Source organism: Ambystoma mexicanum, chromosome 1q (genome assembly GCF_040938575.1).
Source record: "Ambystoma mexicanum isolate Mex_15411 chromosome 1q, UKY_AmexF1_1, whole genome shotgun sequence".
In the NCBI taxonomy this organism is placed as follows: Eukaryota; Metazoa; Chordata; class Amphibia; order Caudata; family Ambystomatidae; genus Ambystoma; species Ambystoma mexicanum.
Window position 1 is genome coordinate 475348352 of NC_090922.1, and position 21040 is coordinate 475369391.

At 44.7% G+C, this 21040-nt stretch overlaps 1 protein-coding gene across 2 annotated transcripts in view; it reads left to right on the forward strand.

The window, feature by feature from the left end:
- Window positions 1–21040, forward strand: part of LOC138529026 (urokinase plasminogen activator surface receptor-like) — a 131017-nt gene that overhangs the window by 22403 nt on the left and 87574 nt on the right. For both annotated transcript variants that reach the window (XM_069640809.1, XM_069640810.1), the window contains exon 4: window positions 14861–15007. In XM_069640809.1, coding sequence (XP_069496910.1) covers window positions 14861–15007 — 147 coding nt within the window. The remainder of the gene's footprint in view (window positions 1–14860; window positions 15008–21040) is intronic.

The following is a 21040-nucleotide window of genomic DNA, read 5'->3' on the forward strand; positions in this document are numbered from 1 at the left end:
GCTCTCAGTCCATGTACTTACCTGCCTCATTGTCTCTGCGCCCTCACTAGACACCATATCTTCCCCCTTCAGCCCTCTGCTTTTGCCCATTGTTGACCCTCTTTGAGGCATAGAAAAGGAAAAGAGGCCTGTAAACCCATGACCATCAAATACCATCTGCCTGGTTGCAACTTTAGAATGGGCTCCATGACCCTCATTTTTCCACATTTCACAGCGAACAAAGCAAGATGGACAAAATGTGGGTCAATCCTTGTCACCTGCGCAACACTGTGTTATGGGCTCTTGGGGCTTCCTGGCCTAGAAAAGAGGTCAAAATACCTGCAGATTTCCTGGTTTACTAATGGATGGGGTTTTAACTAAAGGGGTCATCAAATGTGTTGGTTGTTGACCACTGAGCCACTTAATCCACTCCCAGTGAAAGGACTATAATACATCTTTTTATGGATAAACAGAGCAAGAAAGCAGGAGCTGCTGATTAACTGACTGAAAAAAATGAGTTCTGGCCAATTAGTACTGCATTTGAAGCGAGGATTTCAACAAATTATTTGCACATGGCACTGAAAGCATAATCCATTCTGAAAATATCTGAAAGTCCACTTTAAAGGTCAAAGTGTATTACTAGCTATGCAGATAGAGGCCTGAATACCTCCCATTAAAGGTTTCATCCATTCAGGGAGATTACCAGTTCCAATAGCACTTGTTCTTGAAATGTAAAACAGTTTTGGTTTACGAAACTGTGAATTTCATAATTTCCTGCATCCCAGGAGAACCAGGGGAACTAGCTCGCTGCTGCAAAATGAGCCTTTTAAAACAAAATAAAACAATAAAATGGCTCTTGAATATCCCTAAATGGATCAATGATTTGCTCAAATTTACCAGAATCTCAGTGGTAATTGTCCAAATCCTTGTAGGTAATTAAATTAGTGCCAGGAGTCTGATCATAAAATCTGATCAGAGAAATCCCACCACCAGAGCCCCAATGACAAAAGAAATGGGTTGGTACTCCAGAAAATGTGCGCTGGTGTACCTATGAAAGTGCAATACTGGAAGAAACATATTTTTTCCAATGCCGTTTTGCACCAGCGCAATGTTTCTCTTATGCCTACTCCTTTGACCTGGTGTAACAATGCATCAGAAGACAATGGGCCTCATTACGAGAATGGCAGTACCCCGCCGGTGCTACCGGCGGATTGCCGCTGAACTCGTAACACTGTTCCACTGCCTGATATCCCAGCGCCGCCGGGACAGTCCCAGCGGCCCGGGATGGCAGGTGGCGAAAAGTGTAAGTCTCTATTCCCGTGGAGTCTTACGACTCCACGGGAATGGGGACATGGAAGCACCGGCACTGTTGCTAATGGTGCTGGTGCTTCTGTGAAAACCATGGCTGCAGGGACTGGTGTCCAAGGCAGGTAGGACCTGCCAGGAGCAATGGACCCTGCAGGTATTCTGGTAGTCTGGCGGTTCGGAAAGTGTGCCCGTACGCTGCTACCGGCACCGTAATTTCCGGACTGCCAGGCTTGTAATGAAGCCCCATGTTTTTTGAAATGGGGAAATGTTTGCCCCAGTGCTAATCACACTTGCACTAATGCAAAGTTTCTGCGGTATGCCCGTAAGTTTCAATGCCAACGTTTTCTTCTGCTTCTTTTTTTAAAAAACTTTATTTTTGGTTTGCATATCACATCACAGCTGTTCCACATTTCAACTCATTTCAAGGTACACAGAATAATAGTGCTTAACCCCCACGTCTCGTTCATTTATACAACAATCATGTATATTTACACAGCACCAGGGTTGTGGATCGTCCTGTCTCAGTTAGAGTTTATTCACTATTAGAGTTCTCTGCATCGAATCGAGATTCACTCAAGTATGTTCTGAACAGAGTCCAAATATCTTTCGGTCTACTCGCTGTTGGCGTCATGCCTATATAAGTTTCTTCACATTCATTAACCTATGTTAAGCTTTTAAGGAAGTTTTCTGTGCGTGGGGCATGGTTACTTTTCCATGTTTGGAGAATACATTTCTTCGCCGCTATGCACGCAACATTGAACAGTCTTCTAGTTTTTTCTTGGATTTTCCCTATATCCCTGAAAAGGTATTTTTGGGGGTTGAGCTGTGCAGGGATCTGTGTCATATCCTCTAGTATGTTGCGACTTCTCGCCAGAACCCAGCTATCAGGGGACATGCCCAATACATGTGGAACGCATCCGCACAGCGACTACCACATTTCGGACAATTTCCGAATATCGTGTTATAGAATTTCGCCATTCTAACTGGGGTGTAATGGAGTCTATTCAGTATTCTGAATTGTATCAGCCTGAGGCCAGCGTTCAGTGAGACTCTTTTAGACAAGAGGCAGTATCTAGCCCATTTACCTTCTTATATGGTTAAACCCAAGTCCTTCTCCCATGTGGCTTTGGCATTGTTTGTAGATTTTGAGTGAGTTTGTATTATGTTGTACAGTTTGGATACCCCTGTACCAGTCTGCAAATAAAGTGACTGGAAACATGCATGTTCAGGTGGTTCTTCTGGGTATGTTGGCCATCGCTTCTTGAATGCTGCTTTCATGCGGTGATATTGCAGAGGTACCAATTGGTTACTCCCCACTGTGTCTGCGAAGTCCTCTGGTGTCACAAATCTCCCATTTGGGAACATGTTTCTCATTTTAATCTCATATTCAGGGATCCAGGTTGTGTATGCTGGTGTCGTATGTGGGTTTGATGCCTGGGAAATTCCATAGTGGGGCCTGCAAGTCATAGGGTGAGTCTACTTGCAGACTTTTACAGATTGTGGCCCAGGAAGCAATCGTGGATGCCGCTGGGTCGAATTTACATTCATCCCTGTGGCCTTTTGTGAATATTATGGAGCACAGGTCTGTTGGGCGAACTGAGTGTCGCTCAGTGGGAACATGTGGTGTTCTATCTGTTGGATCCTCCCAGTATTTAGAGTATTGTGCTTGTGCCACTTAGTAGTACAGTTCGAAATCGGGTGTGGCAATGCCCCCATCTCGTAGGGTTCTATAAGTTTCTCCCATTTCATTGTGCTAGAGCCGCCGTTCCATATGAATGTTGTTGCCATGGATCGCAAGCTATCAAATAAAGGTCTGCCTGGCCTCATTGGAACATTGCTGAACATGTATAGGAGTTTGGAGAGCACCACCATTTTGAGTACTGCAATATGGCCGATGAGTGATATAGGGAGTCTAGCCTATAACTGTAATTTGGTATGGATTGTCTGTAACAGGGATTCATAGGTATAATGACATTCTGTCTCAGGAGACGAGAACACCCAGGCATCTGATACTATCAGGGGACTATCTTGGACCATTTGTTTGTGTAGGGCAGGTAGTGGCTGATGGCAATGGAAAAATTTCAGATTTTCTGTGTTTATTTTGTATCCTGAGCGAATGGTGAATTCTTCTATTACTGCTAGTGTGGGGGTGAGATTTTTCTCAGGTTCGCGAATGTACAATAATGTATCGTCCGCATATAGCGATATGGATTGGAAAATACCAACCATCTTTATGCCCCTCTGTGCTTGTTCTAATCTGATCACTGCCGCCACAGGTTCTATCGTGAGGGCAAATAGGATGGGTGAGAAGGGGCATCCCTGCCTGGTTCCCCGGTTTAGCGTGAAGTGTTTGGACAGAGTGTGGTGCGTAAGGACCCTAGCTTTGGGGGAAGTATAAAGCAGTCAGACACATTGTCTTGGGTATGGGCCGAATCCGAATGTATTCAGGACCGCGTACAGGTATGACCATGAGACCGAGTGAAACGCTTTCTCGGCGTCTAGTGATATAGCCACCGCCTGTGCCTCTGGTTTAATCTGTGCCATAATTCCGAATAGTCTATGCAGGTTAAGGGCTGTGGATCTCATTGGAATAAATCTGCATTGGTCAGGGTGTATAAGTGTGGTCATTTTGGGTAGTGATCTGGTTGCGAGCACTTTTGCATAGATTTTAGCATCTTTGTTGATCAGCGAGAGGGGATGATAGGAGGACAGTTCGTGGGGTGGGGGCTAGGTTTTAATAGCTCTGTAATGATAGCATCCGCCATCGTGTCTGGGAGTGAACCGGTTCTCGTGGCTTCTTCCCACACCAGGGTTAGTATTGGGGAGAGTATTGCAGAATATTCTTTATACAGTTCTGAGCTCAGTCTGTCTGGACCCGGGGCTTTTCCAGCTGCTAGTGATTTGATTGCTTCTGGGATCTCTTCATTAGTTATTTGTTGTTCAAGGGACCAATTGTCTGGCGAGAGCCTAGGGAGTGTGATCTTACTTAGGTATTCCCTAAGGTCTTCCTGAGAACATGTATCATTGTTTGCATATAGGTCAGTATAGAATTTGGTGAATTCAGAGTTTATTTTTTTTTCTCTATTCACATCTTCCCCCGTACTAGTTACAATGCTTGTGATAGGGGTGCGGTTGTACTCACTCTTTAGTAAGCACGCTAATAGGTGTTCCGCCTTGTTGCCCTCACTATATCTGCGTGCCCTGATTGGTGTAGCCATATATTGCTGTTCTTTTGCTGCTAATTCATTAAATTTCTGGAGGTGTGCGTTAATTTCAGCTAGTGTTTGTTTGTTGGGCGTTGTGCTGTAGTCATTCTGAAGTGTTTTCAAGTGTGATTCCATTTCAGTTAATTCGGTTCTGATGGCCTTAAAGAGTTCAGTTGTTTTTGACATTACGTTACCTCTTATCCATACCTTGAATATTTCCCATACGGTCGACCATTTGTCTACTGACCCTTTGTTTAGTTAGAAGAATTCTTCCATTTCAATGTATAAGGACTCCACTACGTTCGGGTCTCTGAGGATATTTGGGGGCATTCTCCACCATCTAGCTGGTGGTTTTATGTTTTGGATCATTACTTCAAGTGTAATTGGTGAGTGGTCTGACACTGTGCAAGGGAGTATATCACAATGTTGCACTGAATTGATCAAGTGAGAGGAGATAAACCAGTAGTCTATTCTCGACTCTGTGTCGTGTACTGAAGAGTAGAACGTCTATTGTCTCTCTAGCGGGTGTATCCCTCTCCAGGCATCTACTAGGGTTAATTCCATTAAGGCTTGATGTAAGACAGTCGCAGCTTTGGTGAGGTTTCTCGGTTTGTGTGATGATCTGTGCATGGAGATATCTAATATGGTGTTGAAGTCTCCTACCCATAATACCCATGCGTCCATGGTCGGGCCGATTTCAGCTAATACTTTGATGTAAAACTCTGGGTCATCCGTGTTTGGTCCATAAGTGTTGACCAGTATCAATTTCTTGCCTGTCACGGTGCCCCACACGACTACATACCTGCCCTGAGAATCGATTTTGCTTTTCTCAGTTGCAAACCCTAAGGAGAGGTGTATCAATGTGAGTACTCCCCTATTGTGGGATGAATATTCGGTATAATATCTATTGCTTCCCCATTGTCGTAGAATGTTTTCGTTGACTCTTTTTAGTGTGAGTTTCTTGCAGCATGTGGGCAATGTCTATTAATGTATGCCCCTACTTAACTAGCTTTGGCCCTATTGTTTAGTCCCCGGATATTCCAGGTAAGCAGTTTGAGTTTCAACCCTGTAGGTGAATGTTTGTTCTGTGCCATTTCAACAAGATTGGATAATATATGAAGTGAGGATTCGCTCCTTTGAGGGGTCCAGCTTGTGATATTGTGACTGCAATTTTTAAGCCATTGAAATTAGTTAACTGTAGCTCATGGTGCCCAACTGGGGAACTATTGGGGGTAACAATGTATTCAAACAACCCAACAGTCCCTTGTGTCCTGTATCCACCCCCACCCACACCATCTTCCCCAACATGATGATGATCCCTTAATACAAACTTGTGGTTCTTCCCGGAGGGACGAGTGTTGCAACGCCGATCCTGGAGCCGAGCACGTCTCATCCAGCTCAACTTAAATTATGGAAGCTGTGCCCCCCCAATCTGCCGTAATTACGCTGTTAAGTACATAAAAGGATATTTCGAGACTTCCGTCAGTCCTTGGAGTTTCTCGGTTCTTCCACTGGTTGTTGCAGGTTGTTTCGATAGAGTTTGTTTCTGCCAGGAGGGAAGGGAATTGAGGCTTCTACATAGGCCATTGCCGCTGCAGGGGATTCAAAAAAGTGCGCCTGTCATTTGTGTTATATGCGCAGCTTTGCAGGGAACAACAGAGCATATGGTACTTTCCTCAGCCTGAGTTGGCGTTTGATCATTTCATAGGATCGCCTCTGAGTTTGGACTCCGGCCGAGAAGTCTGGGTAGATTTGGATATTGTCATTGCTGTGTCTCAGGAGTCCCATCTCTCTTGCCAATCTCAGAGCAGTGTCTCTGTAGTTAAGCAATTTGGTGATGACCGTGGGAGGAGGGGCACCTGGTTTGGACATCGGGGCCAGGGTGTGATGTGCACGTTCAACCAAAAACCAAAACATTTTGGGGAGAAGGAGTCTTCCCCGAGCAGGTCTTTCAGCAGGGTTTCAATACGAGCTTCCATTGGGCCCTTAAAAAATGATTCAGAGAGCCCGACGATCCGTATGTTGTTGTGGCGTGATCTCGACTCCAAATCTTCACATTTGCCCCAGAGCTTGGTCATTTCACCTTTCAGGAGAGTTATGCCGTGAGTGTTTTGGTGAATCGAGTCTTCGTTGACACTGATTCTGTTTTCTGTTTCCAAAATCCTGGCACTTTCTTTGTCGACACGGGCTTTGAGGGAGCCTATAGTTGAGAAGATGTAGTCTAGTTTGACATTGACTGCTAGGAATCCGTTCTGGACCGTGGTAAGGGGATGGTCGAATTTCATGCTGTCTGCGGCCGCTGATGAGGTGGCCGCTGGTGAATCCGGGCTATCACTGGATGTTTGTGAGTTTGTTTACAAGCCCATTGGACCCGTCTTCTTGTTCTTCATAACGTTTTTTCCAGGCATTTTAGGGGTGACTGTGCCGTATGGGTTTGTTGGGAAGGTGGACTTGGGTGTCCTGTTTGATCCATTATTGCCTGTGCCGGGGTCCAGGTCGGCGTGGGCGCAGTCTGAAGGACGTGGTGGGTTCAGGAGAGACAATGCTGCTGTGATGGGTGCCTTTCCTTTTTTTGTTACACTGATCCTCTGGTAGTTGGCTTTCAGGCACTCAATAAGATTAGTGTCAGGTTGTCAAGTTCAATGGTTTGTGGCTGTAAGGCCTACTGATTCCAGTGGATATTGCTGCTATTGGTTGGACAATGGCTACGAGCCTTTTTTTTTTTAACAATTTGGTTTGTGTGCCTCGTGTTCGTTCTCAGAGATGGACTGTGACCTCTCACGTATACATTTGTACTTAGTTCATATTTCCACAGTTGTGAGAATGTCCGCGTGTGGTGCAGCCGCGGGGCTTATAAATCTTGACCCTGGCGGATTTTGCACCTGATGTGTCTAGCCCAAGGACTGGCATGGGCTGTGGGGTTGCAGTGGAGAGTGAGTTTAAAGTTGGTTTATTTCATCCGTGGTATGTGGCCCGCCTGGTGACTAATGGTTTGTGCGGGGGCTGGTTCCAGGTGGTCTCTTCAGCTGCATGCACAGCTGTCTCCTTGCGGTGTGATAGGAGGCCGGGCCCCCGTGTTCGACTACCGCTGGTCAGGTGTCCCCTTAGGCGGGCCTGTTCAAGATCACATGGGCCGCATGCGGCCGTCCTGGACCACGCAGGGGCTGCTTATGGCGTCGCTCGGTGGAGGGAGGGGGGCCGTCTCCCAGTGGGGCCGCACCTTATGTATGGTGTAGGCGTCGGCACGGCTAGCCCGTGCTCCAATCACACTGCTGACAGTGAGTGAAAAAGCAGGAGAATGGCGGCGCTCTTACTGGTGGGGTCGGCTGTGCAACTCCACCCTCCAGTGACCAGATCGCGGCCTGTATCACTGATGTTGCTTGTGGCTGGCTTCGGGCGGTCACGGCCCCCTGGGGCCGACACGACAGCTCAGTGTCCTCGTTTCCTCTGGCTGCAGTGCGGGGCAAAGGTCCCGCCCACCTCGAGGCCCGCGTGTGTTCTGGAGCCGCGGTCCTCACGTTAGGATCTCTGGAGCTGTGGGACGGCTTGAGGCCACATGTCCGCAACCCAGAGCAGAATTCAGGTAAATCTGTTCTGATTTCTTTCGCTGAGGGTGTCTAGGAGATCTTGTGGCGGCAGTTCTGCTGTTTTGGCGAGTCAGGGGGTCTTAGCAGCAGGATATATTTTGCAAAAGGATTACTGCCGGAGAGGAGCTCTGCTTTTATGCGCCCATCTTTGTTGCATAACAGCCTTCTTCCGCTTCTTTAAAGGTGAAGGTGAAAAAACATTTTTTCCTGGCAATACTGGTTTCACAGAAAAAGACCTAGACTTCTTTGGGGGGTAGGAGAGTATATTTAGGTATTTTACTGAGTATGCCAACCTTTTTTAATGGACAAGAGAAAATACTATTTACAAAGAAAATATAAGAAATAATTTCTGTCAGTAGAAAAAATACAGTGGTTGTAGCTGTTTGTGATGGGCCAAACTGCTAGATTCTTAGAAAAAATACTTAGAATGATGTGGGTGCAGAAGAAAACATTCAGTGATTTGCAACCTTTCTATGAAATACAAGAGAAAATGCTATCTGCAAAAGGCTTACTATTGTTTGGAGTCAGATTACAGTCAGTCGCTGCAATTGGGTGTGCTATCATTTTGTGATGAAACAAAATGCAAGGTGAAAAGAAAAAATACTAAAAGTCTGGGGTATCTTGTGGTCTTGTGCAAAAGGGATGTGGCCTTGTAGAGGGCAGCCCCTTTAGGGTGGGTCCAAGCCCAATCTGCATATGGCTTTCCAACTACTGTAATGGCTTGGCAGGTTGAAAAACGATGGTCTGAGGGATTATCTAGAGCAATGCTAGAGGTAATGATTAATTAAACACTTTCCTGCCATCACTGTTCTGTTTTACTCAGAATTACTTGAGGACAGGAGGAGGATAGTATATACAGTGTATGTAACTGAGTGTGCCAGCCATATGGCATGTTATGGCCAGGGAAGACTATCTTGATTGCCGACATGTCAGGAGTAAATAAAGGTGCTAACAGGTGAAGGAGGCAAGTGGCTAAAGTACGTTTTACACCAGAACACATATTGTTGTGTGCATCAGAGGTGCCAGATGTTTGCATTGTACATTAAATGCATCAATTCCGGATTCAGCAGCCATTATTGCTATGCACCACTCTGGTCTGCAGGATAAATGAGTGCTTGCTCTGGTATTGCAGTTGGAGGAGGAGGAAGTACTAAGCATCGTCTCTAGGGCAGAAGAGGTAGAGGAGCAACGGACTGTATCTACTGATGAGCCAGAAGAAACAATTCACAGTGCATAGGAGTAGGATATGGCAGTGTCTGGTCTTTCTCTCTATCAACACCCACTGATAAGTCTGAGAATATCCATGATGATGAGGGGCGAGATAATGGTTATCCAAGTCCAGTCTGCAACACATGATTTTGAAAAACAAGTGATACTGAGGATGAGGAACAGAACAATGCCACAGTCATAGAGACAGAATGGTAAATACAAAGATACTCTTTAGGATCTTTTCAAACACAACCTGGTAGATTGGAATGTTCAAAACATAATTGTATGGCAGACGCACCATCACTGTAGTTGGTAGATGAGCATAATAGCACCCCCACTCTTCAATCTGTATCTATCAGATATGGACCAGGGTTCACGCGCTTGCCACAGTTTTCCAACTCATATTGCGAGCAATTATGTGCCCTGGTTAGCATATGCTGATGATACTATTCTGTTGGATCGCACGCCCAGTGGCTTCCAGCATTCATTGTTTGCATTACTTGAGTAGACAACCAACAATAATATGCTGATAAATTATAAGAAAACTAAAGTTATGGTCATGGGCACGCAAGTCTAGTTTCAGGTGGCTGAATGGGAAGGAGCCATTGGAAGATGTGGAAACCTATAAATATCTGGGGGTTCCTGTTACCCCATCTCCCAGTCTTGATGATAATCACAAGTTAACATATGCCTCGTCTAGCTGACACGTTTTTCAACCTAAGTCCTTATCAAGGCAGAATTTTGGAAATAACCTATTGCCCAATTTATAGCAGGTTGCTCTCTTAAAACTTAGATATTTTCCTAATAATCAACGTCATGTACAGTCCCAATATCATGTAAATAATATCACAATTACCAATTTAAAATATCATTAATAACAATGAGAAATGGATACACAGAAAAAGGAAAGGACAAAGCAAAGAACATTGTCATTATGTGGGATATGCTACACACAATTTATATCAATGTCTATATAGCCAAACACCGCTTAAGCTCATTCATATAACAACTGATAGCAGTCAAGATTTCATCCTTCCAGAAAAAGTGAAACAACCTCACTCCAATAGATTAAAGTGCCTGTGTTTCAATTCTGATTGTATTCACCCACTGTTGTGAAGTATTAGTAAAGTTTAATACACCTTAGCTTCCCATAACCGTACAGCTGTTGTAATTATCACTCACCAAGGTATTTCCTTTTAAGCCGTAGGCCTTAATGCTGAATTCATTAAACCTAGTTATATGTGAAACATCAAACTGTTGAACGGTTGAGTGATCAATAGTATCAACCTACAACATCATATTGGTAATTCTGATTATTAACATTAAGATTGTTCTAGTTAACTCACCGATAGTATCACCCTCACTATTCACGGGTTATTGCTTAGTTATATCAAAGATTCCTTGATTGTTAGCATTGATCAAAACTTAATTTACTTTTTAGTGTTGATCAGACTGCTGCCTCTTAGTATCTATAATCAAAAGATTTATATACTTGGTAATTCTATACACCAGTATCATATTTATGCATGAGGGGAAAATATTCCACCCGGTTACTCACCCCTGGTGTCACCCTCTTTGAATATAGGGTCTCATGTCCTGTCTTTATTGTTGTCTTGGCTAAGTCCTTTGTCACCAGAATCAATATAAATGTGGGTATTACCTAGATTTCAGTCCTCTGCTGATGCTGCCTTCCAAAGACTTTATTTTCCCATGGGTATAACTATGCATGAGTGTAGCTTACCAAAATAATAATAGAAGTTATTTTTAGGATGTCCTGCTGCATTCGGAAAACCGCATGTTAGCTATTGCGATCGCCAGTTTGGACTCCTTTTATTGACCAATGGTGTCACGTGTACGCGATGTCACACGCATGCAACATCACTGGCCACAATACTGTAAACATGATTATGTGATCCCATGATCATGGTAAATCTAATTCTAATCTTCAGGTAATCTATTTGTCTTTTTGTCAAATTGGAATTGGCGCCCCTGGTAGTTTTATCACACATTTTGCACCTGGCAAAACCGGGAACTATTGATATCTGGATAGCAGTCCAGTTGGTTCATTTGAATCCAGTCACAATCTAGATCTAACTTTGATATATGGTTCATGCAATATAAAGTTGGGTATATAATACATTGCTAAAATGCTTCCACAGACCACTCGTGATAATCCGACTGCACTAGTTTACAATTATTTATGCATGATTAGCAAAGTAATGCGTTAAATAGATCTTCACCAAATAAGAAATTGCAGCCTTATTGATCTATTTGTACTACTATTATTCTACATTCATACACATAGAACCAGCATTACGTCATTAGTTCCCTTTACAAGACATCAATAGCATGTATTAAGCTGATGTAGTCCTTTTAAGTCAAACCTCACAGTTCTTGCACTTTATAGTTCCAATCCAGTCTATTATTAGATATTGACAATTGCACAACATTCAACCCAAAAAACACACGGTAGCCACCAACAAGAGAACTCATAAGTCACCTATTTTCAAAGGAACCCATTCATTTTGTGTTCTGTATTCAGTCCCAGAATAGTGCTATGCACTTTTTATACTGTTCTAGATTGCAGACGTCTCTGCAACAATTTTTGATCTACTCCTCTTTGGCCACATTTGGCCTTATGTAGTCCAAAGAATCTCAGCTTGCTTTTGACATCCATCTGATGATGTTTCTGCCAGTGACTGGCCAATGTTAACCATGAGTCTTGGCTCCCCAGGTCTGAGAGATGTTCTCAGATACATTTTTTTTCAGTTGGCTAATAGTACTCCCTATATACACTATATTTACAGCATCTTCTGTGGTGATGAGTGGGGCTGCAGCACTTCTCTGGAAAGAGGTTCTTTTGATGCTAGAAATAAATCGGCCAAAATAACACTCTTTTGAAATGTTTTTGCTCATTTACTGTCTATTTATAACTGTTTAGCAAGTCAGCAAGACATTGTTAATATGTCGATTAAATTATTCTCATTTTAATTGATAATTTCTAATCAATTGATATGTTATACATTTTTAAGAAACTTATTTGTGATTAACTCTGTAACTTAAATGACTTTCATTTGTGTTTCTTTTTATAGTGCAAAGGTTTATTTAAACTATAAGCACCTAATACAAAAATAATAATTATAATAATATGACACATAAGTGTTATTACCTAGCTAGAGTGGCCTACATGGCCAGTATAGCCAGGTAATTACACTAGAAATGTTTGCTTTACCCTTGATGTCAAGTAGAACAAATTCCATGTCGCATTAAGAATGTATATTGCCAGTCTGCATATACTTTCTTACTGTGGCATGGCATCGTTTACTTGGCATCAAGGGTAAAGAAAACGTGATAAGTGGTATGACTTATCTAGACTGGCCATGTATGCACACTACCTGTGCATCAATGGTATTGAATTGAATGTTTATTTGTATAGCGCCTATACACAAAGTTTTTCAAAGCACTTCAAGTAGGGAGGTAACATACGAGAATACAGTTACATTCTAACAGTCCTTGAAAACAATTAAGAATGAGAAAATAACTATTGTAATGAGCCTGACGACATTTCAGATAGTGCAAGTGCGATGAAACAGTAAGGGAGAAAAGGGGGAGGGAGAAGGAAACAAACCAGCATTACCATTGCTATGCCTGACGGCAACTGATGCAGTGCATGAGTATACAGAAGGAGGGCGGGAGGAAGGGACGGAGGGAGGGAGGGAGGGGTGGAGTTGAAAGGGAAGGAGAGGTACAAAAACCCTATGGTAAAGAAACCCTATGTTTTATTACGTGGGTAGACTGGCCTCCATTGAATGTAGGACAGTTGTAAGCATTGCCACAACATCTGACTGTCTGCAAAAAGCAGTAACCACATTTGGGGTCACAGAGAATATAAGCCACGTACCCTCTTCTTCAGCTCATCGTATTCCTCCTTTGCATACTGGCATTGTGCCACGGCTGATAAAATGACTTCTAACATCACCGCTGCCACTGCAAACTGAGGCTCCAGAAGAGTCTGAATGAGTAGCAGAGGACATCATGCCAGAGTGCCTTTTTCATTTGGAGAAATAAAATACCAGTTGAAGTGTACATGGCTCTTATGAGTCCAGTAAGGGGGATTGACGATGGGAGGAGTGAAGGTAATATTACAGTTATGTCCACATTAACTAACTCTAGTGTGATTTAGGTTTGCTGTAGCAAGTAGAAGCATCCGTTTCTTCATGCATTGATGTCACTTCTTTTCTGGTCCACTCGGCTAAATGCAGCTCATTGCAATACTATACATATGAGTTTTCATCTCATGTGCTGGTGAATCTGGGAATTAATAATGCAAAATACTCTTAGGGCTATTTTGGATTGACCTGCAAATTGCACAATGAGGACAGTAGTCTTCCATTGGTGTAATTTTGATTGCATGCGTGTGTTGGTGCAAATAATTAGCCTCATTTTTAATGGGTCTGAGTAGTAAATCCAAGCGTATAAGCAAGGTGTAATGCTTTTACACCTTGATTTACCTCTCCACCCAATTGTGCTGCAGTGACGAGGTGGAGGAGGGGCACAGAGCGGGGTAAGATTTCTGCCATGCATTCCTCCTGCACTTCATTTCACGCCTGCATGCCATTTTTATGCAGGCATGAAACAAATGGATTTCTATTGAATCTGCGTTGCTTCTGCACCTGGTCAAAACCAGGTGGAATCCATTAGACTCTATTAGTAAACAGTGTCTGCAAAGCCGTACTTGCCGACAGTGCTTACTTTTGAACGAAACAGAGGCGAAAATGAAAGCGTAAAATCCACTTTGCCTTGCTTTCTCTCTCCCTCCTCCTTGCAAATATTTAAAATTGCCTGCAGGGGATCCAACAGCACGTCAGTGCAAATTCTGGTGGTCCTATGCATGCATGCATTTAACATTTAATTTAAAATGACCCTGGAAGAATGGAAATCCAGCTGATTCTGGGTATCCAGGCATTTTTATATGTAAACATGCACTCAATTGCAAATGCCCCCCTTCAAGTCTGTGCATGACGGGAGACATTTACATGGATTCCTACGGTTTCCCATGCTTTTTGGCAGAGCGAAAAGCATGCAGATTCCATAAGAAAATGAAGCATCTCTGCCAGTATCAAAAGCAAATGTGGTCAGATATGTTTTTGGGTTTGTGTAACGGAGCGGATCCACGTGCAAACTCCATGAAACAAATCCATCATAATTGCATGGCTCGTGAAAATCATGCATGCAACGTTTTTACATGATTTTCACACACCATGCTCACAGTGCGATGATATCAGAAGGACCAGTTTTCTAGGAATTGGAAAGGGATAAAAGAAGGCGGGTGCTGCAGTACAATTAGAACATATCACTGGTGTGGTTATATTATTTTAGGACTCAAAGGGGACAAATAATAGGGGAAACACCGTGTAGTCCTGTTGCGAAAGCCACAATTGAAATACAGGCACATCCACAACTCCAGTGCATGACTAGATAGATGTCAGACGAGGAACAAAAAAAGAAAACAAAGTGTTTGCTCTGGCTCTTCTGGGAAAACAGCCAACCTTCTGCTTTTCCTGTTTTCAGCATTAGGTGCAGATGTGCCCAACGGATTCCAGTGCCATACCTGCAGCTCCCTGGTGACCTGTAATGAGACAGAGAACAGCATCCAGAACTGCACCGGCCTGGAGAAGCAGTGTGTGTTCTCCTCCCAAAAGTTGATGTTTCCAGACAGTAAGTAGGCAAATGATCTCGCATTGGTAACTAACTTATCAGGTCAGCTGCACTGAAACACACCATGCACCTACAACTCAAGCCCTGAGCGTAGCGGTCGAGGTCAGCCTTAAAGTGATTAAACACAGGAGCACTGGGAGAGACAGAGCAATCTACCACAGTCTCTTGAAAGGTTCTGAGAAAACTGGCCAGTGATATGTCAGAGCTCACAAACAATCCTGACCTGGTGTGCCACTGTATATAACGCCCTTTCAGCTATACTCAGGAGAAACACCACGACCTCCACTAAAGGCCCACCGTCTTGCAAAACACCCCATAGCATTGTCTCATGATCAACCATCCAATAATGTCGCTCCTTTCCAGTCCTACTCTGAAACCTGCAACCACCCACCTGCCATTCTCTATATATATCACCAACTCTCTTTCCCAAGCTACGCTGCTGGTCCCCAGACAATGTCAACCAGCAGTAACTCCCCACAAACACTGTAGCGCTCCTCGCTTCACCAACATCTCTTACCAGCAAGGAGGCCCCCCTCACCCCATCTCATCTCCCTCACACCTTTTGGGGCTGTGTTATACGTACACACCAGATCCTCATCATTCCCCAAGCCAACCGATAGCGCGCAGCCCTCATGTTCCAAAGAATGCAGGCTTGTTTCGCTGCTTTCTGTTCATTGGAAAGGTAAGACCACAGCCTTTCTCCGCAATTATGACACGTGTCCCAGAGCAGAGGAAGGAGTGGCATTGTGGAATTCCACACACCTGTACCTGAGTGCCATATTGACTAAAGTCATTTCGAATCTGCAAAATTTTGCGAAGCCCTCATTCAAAATTCGAGAGCACCCTCAGCCTGCACACTCTCCATTCCACCCCTACCCCACTGTCCTCACATCAACAACCTGGCCTTACCATTCCTCCTTTCCCCACACACCTGCCTGCTACCACCAACCTTACAGCTGCCCTAGCGTGGGACCTCCTTCCCTAGGCCGGACAATGCAAAGCAGGTTCGTCCTTTCTTTACTCAGGCAAATGTAACCAGCAGGAACTGATCACAATACCCTTTGCCACAGCCACTGGGCCCGGCCTGCTTATTGTGTATATGTTGTGCAGCGTACACATGAGTTCATTGGTGGACAGTGGATGCATTTGTGGTTTGGGGTATGTGTTCTCGTGTCAGTGTTTGGGATTTTGCTTATCTGATTTTTTATGTGCGTGGTTACATGACTGGATGTACTCATGTTTGGAGTAGATCTATGCTGCAACGTGGCCAGATACTCCTAACATAGACCAGGTATTGGCAACATATTTATTTGTGTGTGCATTTGTTGCAGCGCACTGAACCCTTGGGGATGTAGGCGCTAGATGGCTCACACCGTTCAAGCATGTGGTATCTTGTGTTACCCCGATACTGAAATAGTATTCCCTATTACTCCTCTCCTATTCTGTGTGCTGCCAAAATAAGACCCAGTACGCACTACATATGCCAGGTATTGCCATTGCACACACCTTGAAGCAGTACATGCCGGGCAAAATCATACAATGACCAGATAGTCATGCCTCATGCCAGTTTTTGTCATTATACAGCGCTATGCTTCCACCATTTGCCTCTCTGTCACCACCTTCCTAGTCTTCCTTTCACATGCCAAGTATTGTTGCCATATGCCCTGGTATTCACATAACATGTCTAGGTCCTCCTATCAAATGCCCAGCTACTCACGCTGAATCTCAGGCATTGCCATAACACACAGGTTCACGTACCAAGTACCATGTCCCAGGTACGGCCATGCGATGCCTGGGTATTCACACCACATGCTAGGTTGTGCCTTTTGTTGCATTGCTTCTGCGGGGAACCTATCAGTTGGCTACTTTAGAAAAGGCGGGCATCAGCAGTGAGCTTGGCAGTGTATATAGTAGCACAGTTCTTTTGGTGGAGTGAGAGAGGGATTTCTATTTGTCTGGCAGGTGTTGTTGAAGGAGCAATGATTGTGGCCGCCAGCCAAGTGCACCTACCACAAGCATCAAATGCCCTGGTATTTCCCTACAAGGCCAGTGATTGCAATCATATTCAAAGAAATCGTTACCATATTTGCAGGTACTCCCATGACATGCTCATCTAATCACCTCCGCTCACACAAGCGGCAAAGACGGGCTCTTGCACTGACCCACACATGCACTCTTGCACCTGCACTTGCACAATCACATACACATTTGTTAGAAGGATTGTCCTGTACCGTAACTGAAGAGTCCAGGAAGAGCAATTCACACCTCTGCTGCAGGATTTCTTGGTATATTCTCTTGTAGCGGTAAGTGTGGAGGAGCATTCATGGCTATCCTCTCAGGAGGGGCGCAGGTGCAATCGAAGGTACAGGATAGCATGCAACAACGGTCTAACGTCCATTCATCGTAGTTTTATTTTTCCGCTGCATTTTTTGCTGCCGATTTTTTTACAGCAAAAAACCATCGAAAAATATGGGGTGGGTGGGCAGAGGGATATAGAAGATAGAAGAGTTTTAAAATTTGGCGGCAAAAATTGCTGCAAAATAAAAACAGGCGATGGAATGACATGGAACTGCAACAACACACACCAGGTCATCCACAGATTATTTGCACGAGCATGTCCTCATTCCATGCACTACTGAACCCACATCTACGGAAACTCACATGCATCACTCAGAGGCACTCGCATCCACATGCTCACACACTTGTATCCATAGCTTCTGGGTTCATATCTACACTCATCTTTTTCCCTTGCTTACTGTTAATTTGTATAATTGGAACCAATACGCTTAAAATCACCCACTGAAGCCCGTGGTCAGATGGTCAGTGTTATGATATGTATATGTGACATTATTTCTTGATCATTTGTAAGTTGGTCTGTAGTGGTCCATTTCAGGATTGGCGATCAGGATTGGAGATGTATAATCCGGCAAAGAATTAAACTGCAACCACGCAGAAGAACTCTAGTATTTGGAAGTGGTGAGGATAGGTTTAGGTTCAGCGGAATGCTAACCATTTGGTTAAAGTAAACGGTGCACTTGTTAGGGTGTAGAGATGACACCTACTTTCAAAGATGGACTGCATGGCACATGCTTGAATTGTACACACCAACATGAGTCTTAATGCAGTTTCGTAGGACTTTGGATGGTAAAGGTACATCCGCTTCACCACGTGCATTCGCTACAAACCACATGCAAAGTTTAGATTTGAGGTTTTTAGAGAGTATACAGCATAAGGGAATATATGCAAGTGAAATTAATTGCATACAATAACTGCTATCTTTAGGTGATGACAATGTAGATTGAATATACTTTGTTAGCACAGATAAGTCATTATTCTCTTAAAGACATAGAGTACAATATTCAGCTTTACTGTATTTACTGACATAATTGAGTAGTGTAGGTTTTAAACGTACAAACTACATTTCCCACAAAACCCAGGGAAATTTGTAGTTTCAAGTGTTTAAAGACATAACGTCCAAACCAAACATCACACGGTGTCCATTATCTCACTTCCTCCCAAACATTCATTCTATGATGCAAAGGAATGTCTAAGCAACTTTAGGATTGGAACAGCCCACACGCACAAAGCAACGATAATGCATATCAGCCAACATTTCAATGGAAAATATGCGGAGGAATCGCCCGAACCAACACCAGCCTGCTGTCGTAGCCAGCTCACACCTTAGTCTCCTAAGAATAAGAAAGGAGCGTCAGAACTTGTTCCAGGGAATATAAATCCTCAGCACAAAAGAAACTATCTTCCTAAAGATAATAAACATGAAATGAAGGTAGTTCATCAAACATGTATCCGAATGTATCCTTTAACAAAAGACCGCATTAACGTATTGTGCAATCTGTCTCTACTTGCAAAGGTACTGTTTTCTCCACAGATTTAGGGGCCGATTCATGGAATTAATGTGGGCTGAAACTTTCAGCGCAAGCATGCGAAAGCGTGCGAATCGCAGTGCCAGTGCAAAAATCGCAGCGAAACCCGCGCACAGCAATTCATGGAAGTCCGTGCGCGTGTAAATCCCAGGATGTGTGCCAAAATTCTGCGTGGCGCACGCTGGCGCACACATCTCTAAACAGCGTGCGATACGCGCGCAGCGAAATCGCACATAGCGTGGCACACACAACAAAAGTAGGAGGAACAGAGGGCGTGACACGTGGAATGGGGAACAACGCGTGAAAATGTGGGCGTCAAGGGGGAAGTACAGGAGGCAAATGCGCGGAACGCCCACACGCACGTTCAAAACACGTATTCATGGATTCGAACGGGGCTAACGCATGCGCCAAAAAAGACGCGCTAATCCGGGAACATGTACGCCAGCAGGAAGCAGGTGTACGTGGACCCGCACAGCACAAACAACAAACAAGCTCAGACACCAGGACACCAGGATGAATATACCGTTCCTAGCAGCAGTGGTCGTGGGATACCGCAGGAGGAGGAGGATAGTCAGGCCCAGAATTTTCACACCCAGAACCAGCCTTTTTGGGAAGCCTGATGACCAGGTGTATGGGAGGTACAGGTTTCCACCTCACATAATACTCAACCTGATCAGTGAGTGGGAGGATGACCTCACATCACCCACCCTGTGCTCCCAAGCACTCAGCCACCTGGAGAAGGTCCTCAATGTACTGCACTTCTTGGCCACTGGATCATTTCAGCGGACAAGTGCTATAGTGGGGGGGGGGTGTCACAGGCCACGCAGTGACGCTGCCTACACCAGGTCTTGGCCATCATGACTGCACGCCCATCCGTCCGCAGGCACATATACCTGCCCAGAACACCTGCAGAAAGGCAGGCTGCCGTCCAGGAGTTCTACGGGGTGGCACAATTCCCCAAAGTCCTAGGTGCCATTGATTGCACCCATGTGGCTCTGCGTCCCCCCAGGGCATCAGAGCACATCTACAGAAACCGCAAGCACTGGCATTCCATCAACGTCCAGGTAGTATGTGATGCCAAGGGAATCATCACCTCAGTATATGCCAACTATCCGGGGTCCACCCACGACAGTTTTATTTACAGAATGTCAACCCTAAACCGGGACCTAGAAGCTGGGCGGCATGGCGATACATGGCTGCTCGGTGAGTATAAATGCCACAGCAAATGCGTGCATGTCAGATACTGAGTAATGTCACAACCCCACTAATGATGTCCATCACCACCTCCCCAGGGGACAGTGCCTACCCTCTGAGCACCCACATGATGACGCCAATTCGGAACCCCACCACGCCACCCAAGGTAAGATACAACAAAGCCCATGTTGCAACCCGGGGCATAGTGGAGCGCACATTAGGAGTGCTCAAGTCATGCTTTTGCTCCCTTGACCGTTCTGGCGGGCAGCTGTTAGACGCTCCCCCAGTAGTGTGCAGGATCATAGTGGCAGCATGTGTCCTGCACAACATTGCAACACGCTGGGGCCTGCCCATGGACATGGTGGTGCCCCCATATCCCCAACCACATGCATGCCTGCTGCGCATGGGAGGGGAAAGGGTACGGGATGAGGCAGCCCGTATGCAGCTGGTGGCTAATTACTTCACCTAAAATCACACCCCTGTGGAGTGCACACAGCCCTGGCACATACCATCTGACAATTAATGATGATGACATAAGGGACAGTCAACTGTTACAACCATACCAGCCTGAGATTGGTCACCTGGAAGTGTTACATTGTGTGCATCCCTACCTACACAAACACCACCAATGCTGTGTCATCAAAAGACACACTTCTATGCTGCTAAATTCATTACCCCCTTGCAAAATACAACATGACAACAGTGCCATGTCACCCAACCCCTCCCCAGCACCGCCACCCAACACACCATGGCATGTCATGCTATGTGAGAGCAAACAAGGCAATCCCCAAAACATGACACAAGTGTCACAAAGTACAGTGTCCCTAATGGAAACTGGCCACACACAAAATGCTCCCAGTAATGTAAAACTAACAACACACATGACCAAATAATTACAAACAATACAATGCAGCTACACAACCTCAAACATAGCATAAACATGACAGTACTAAGT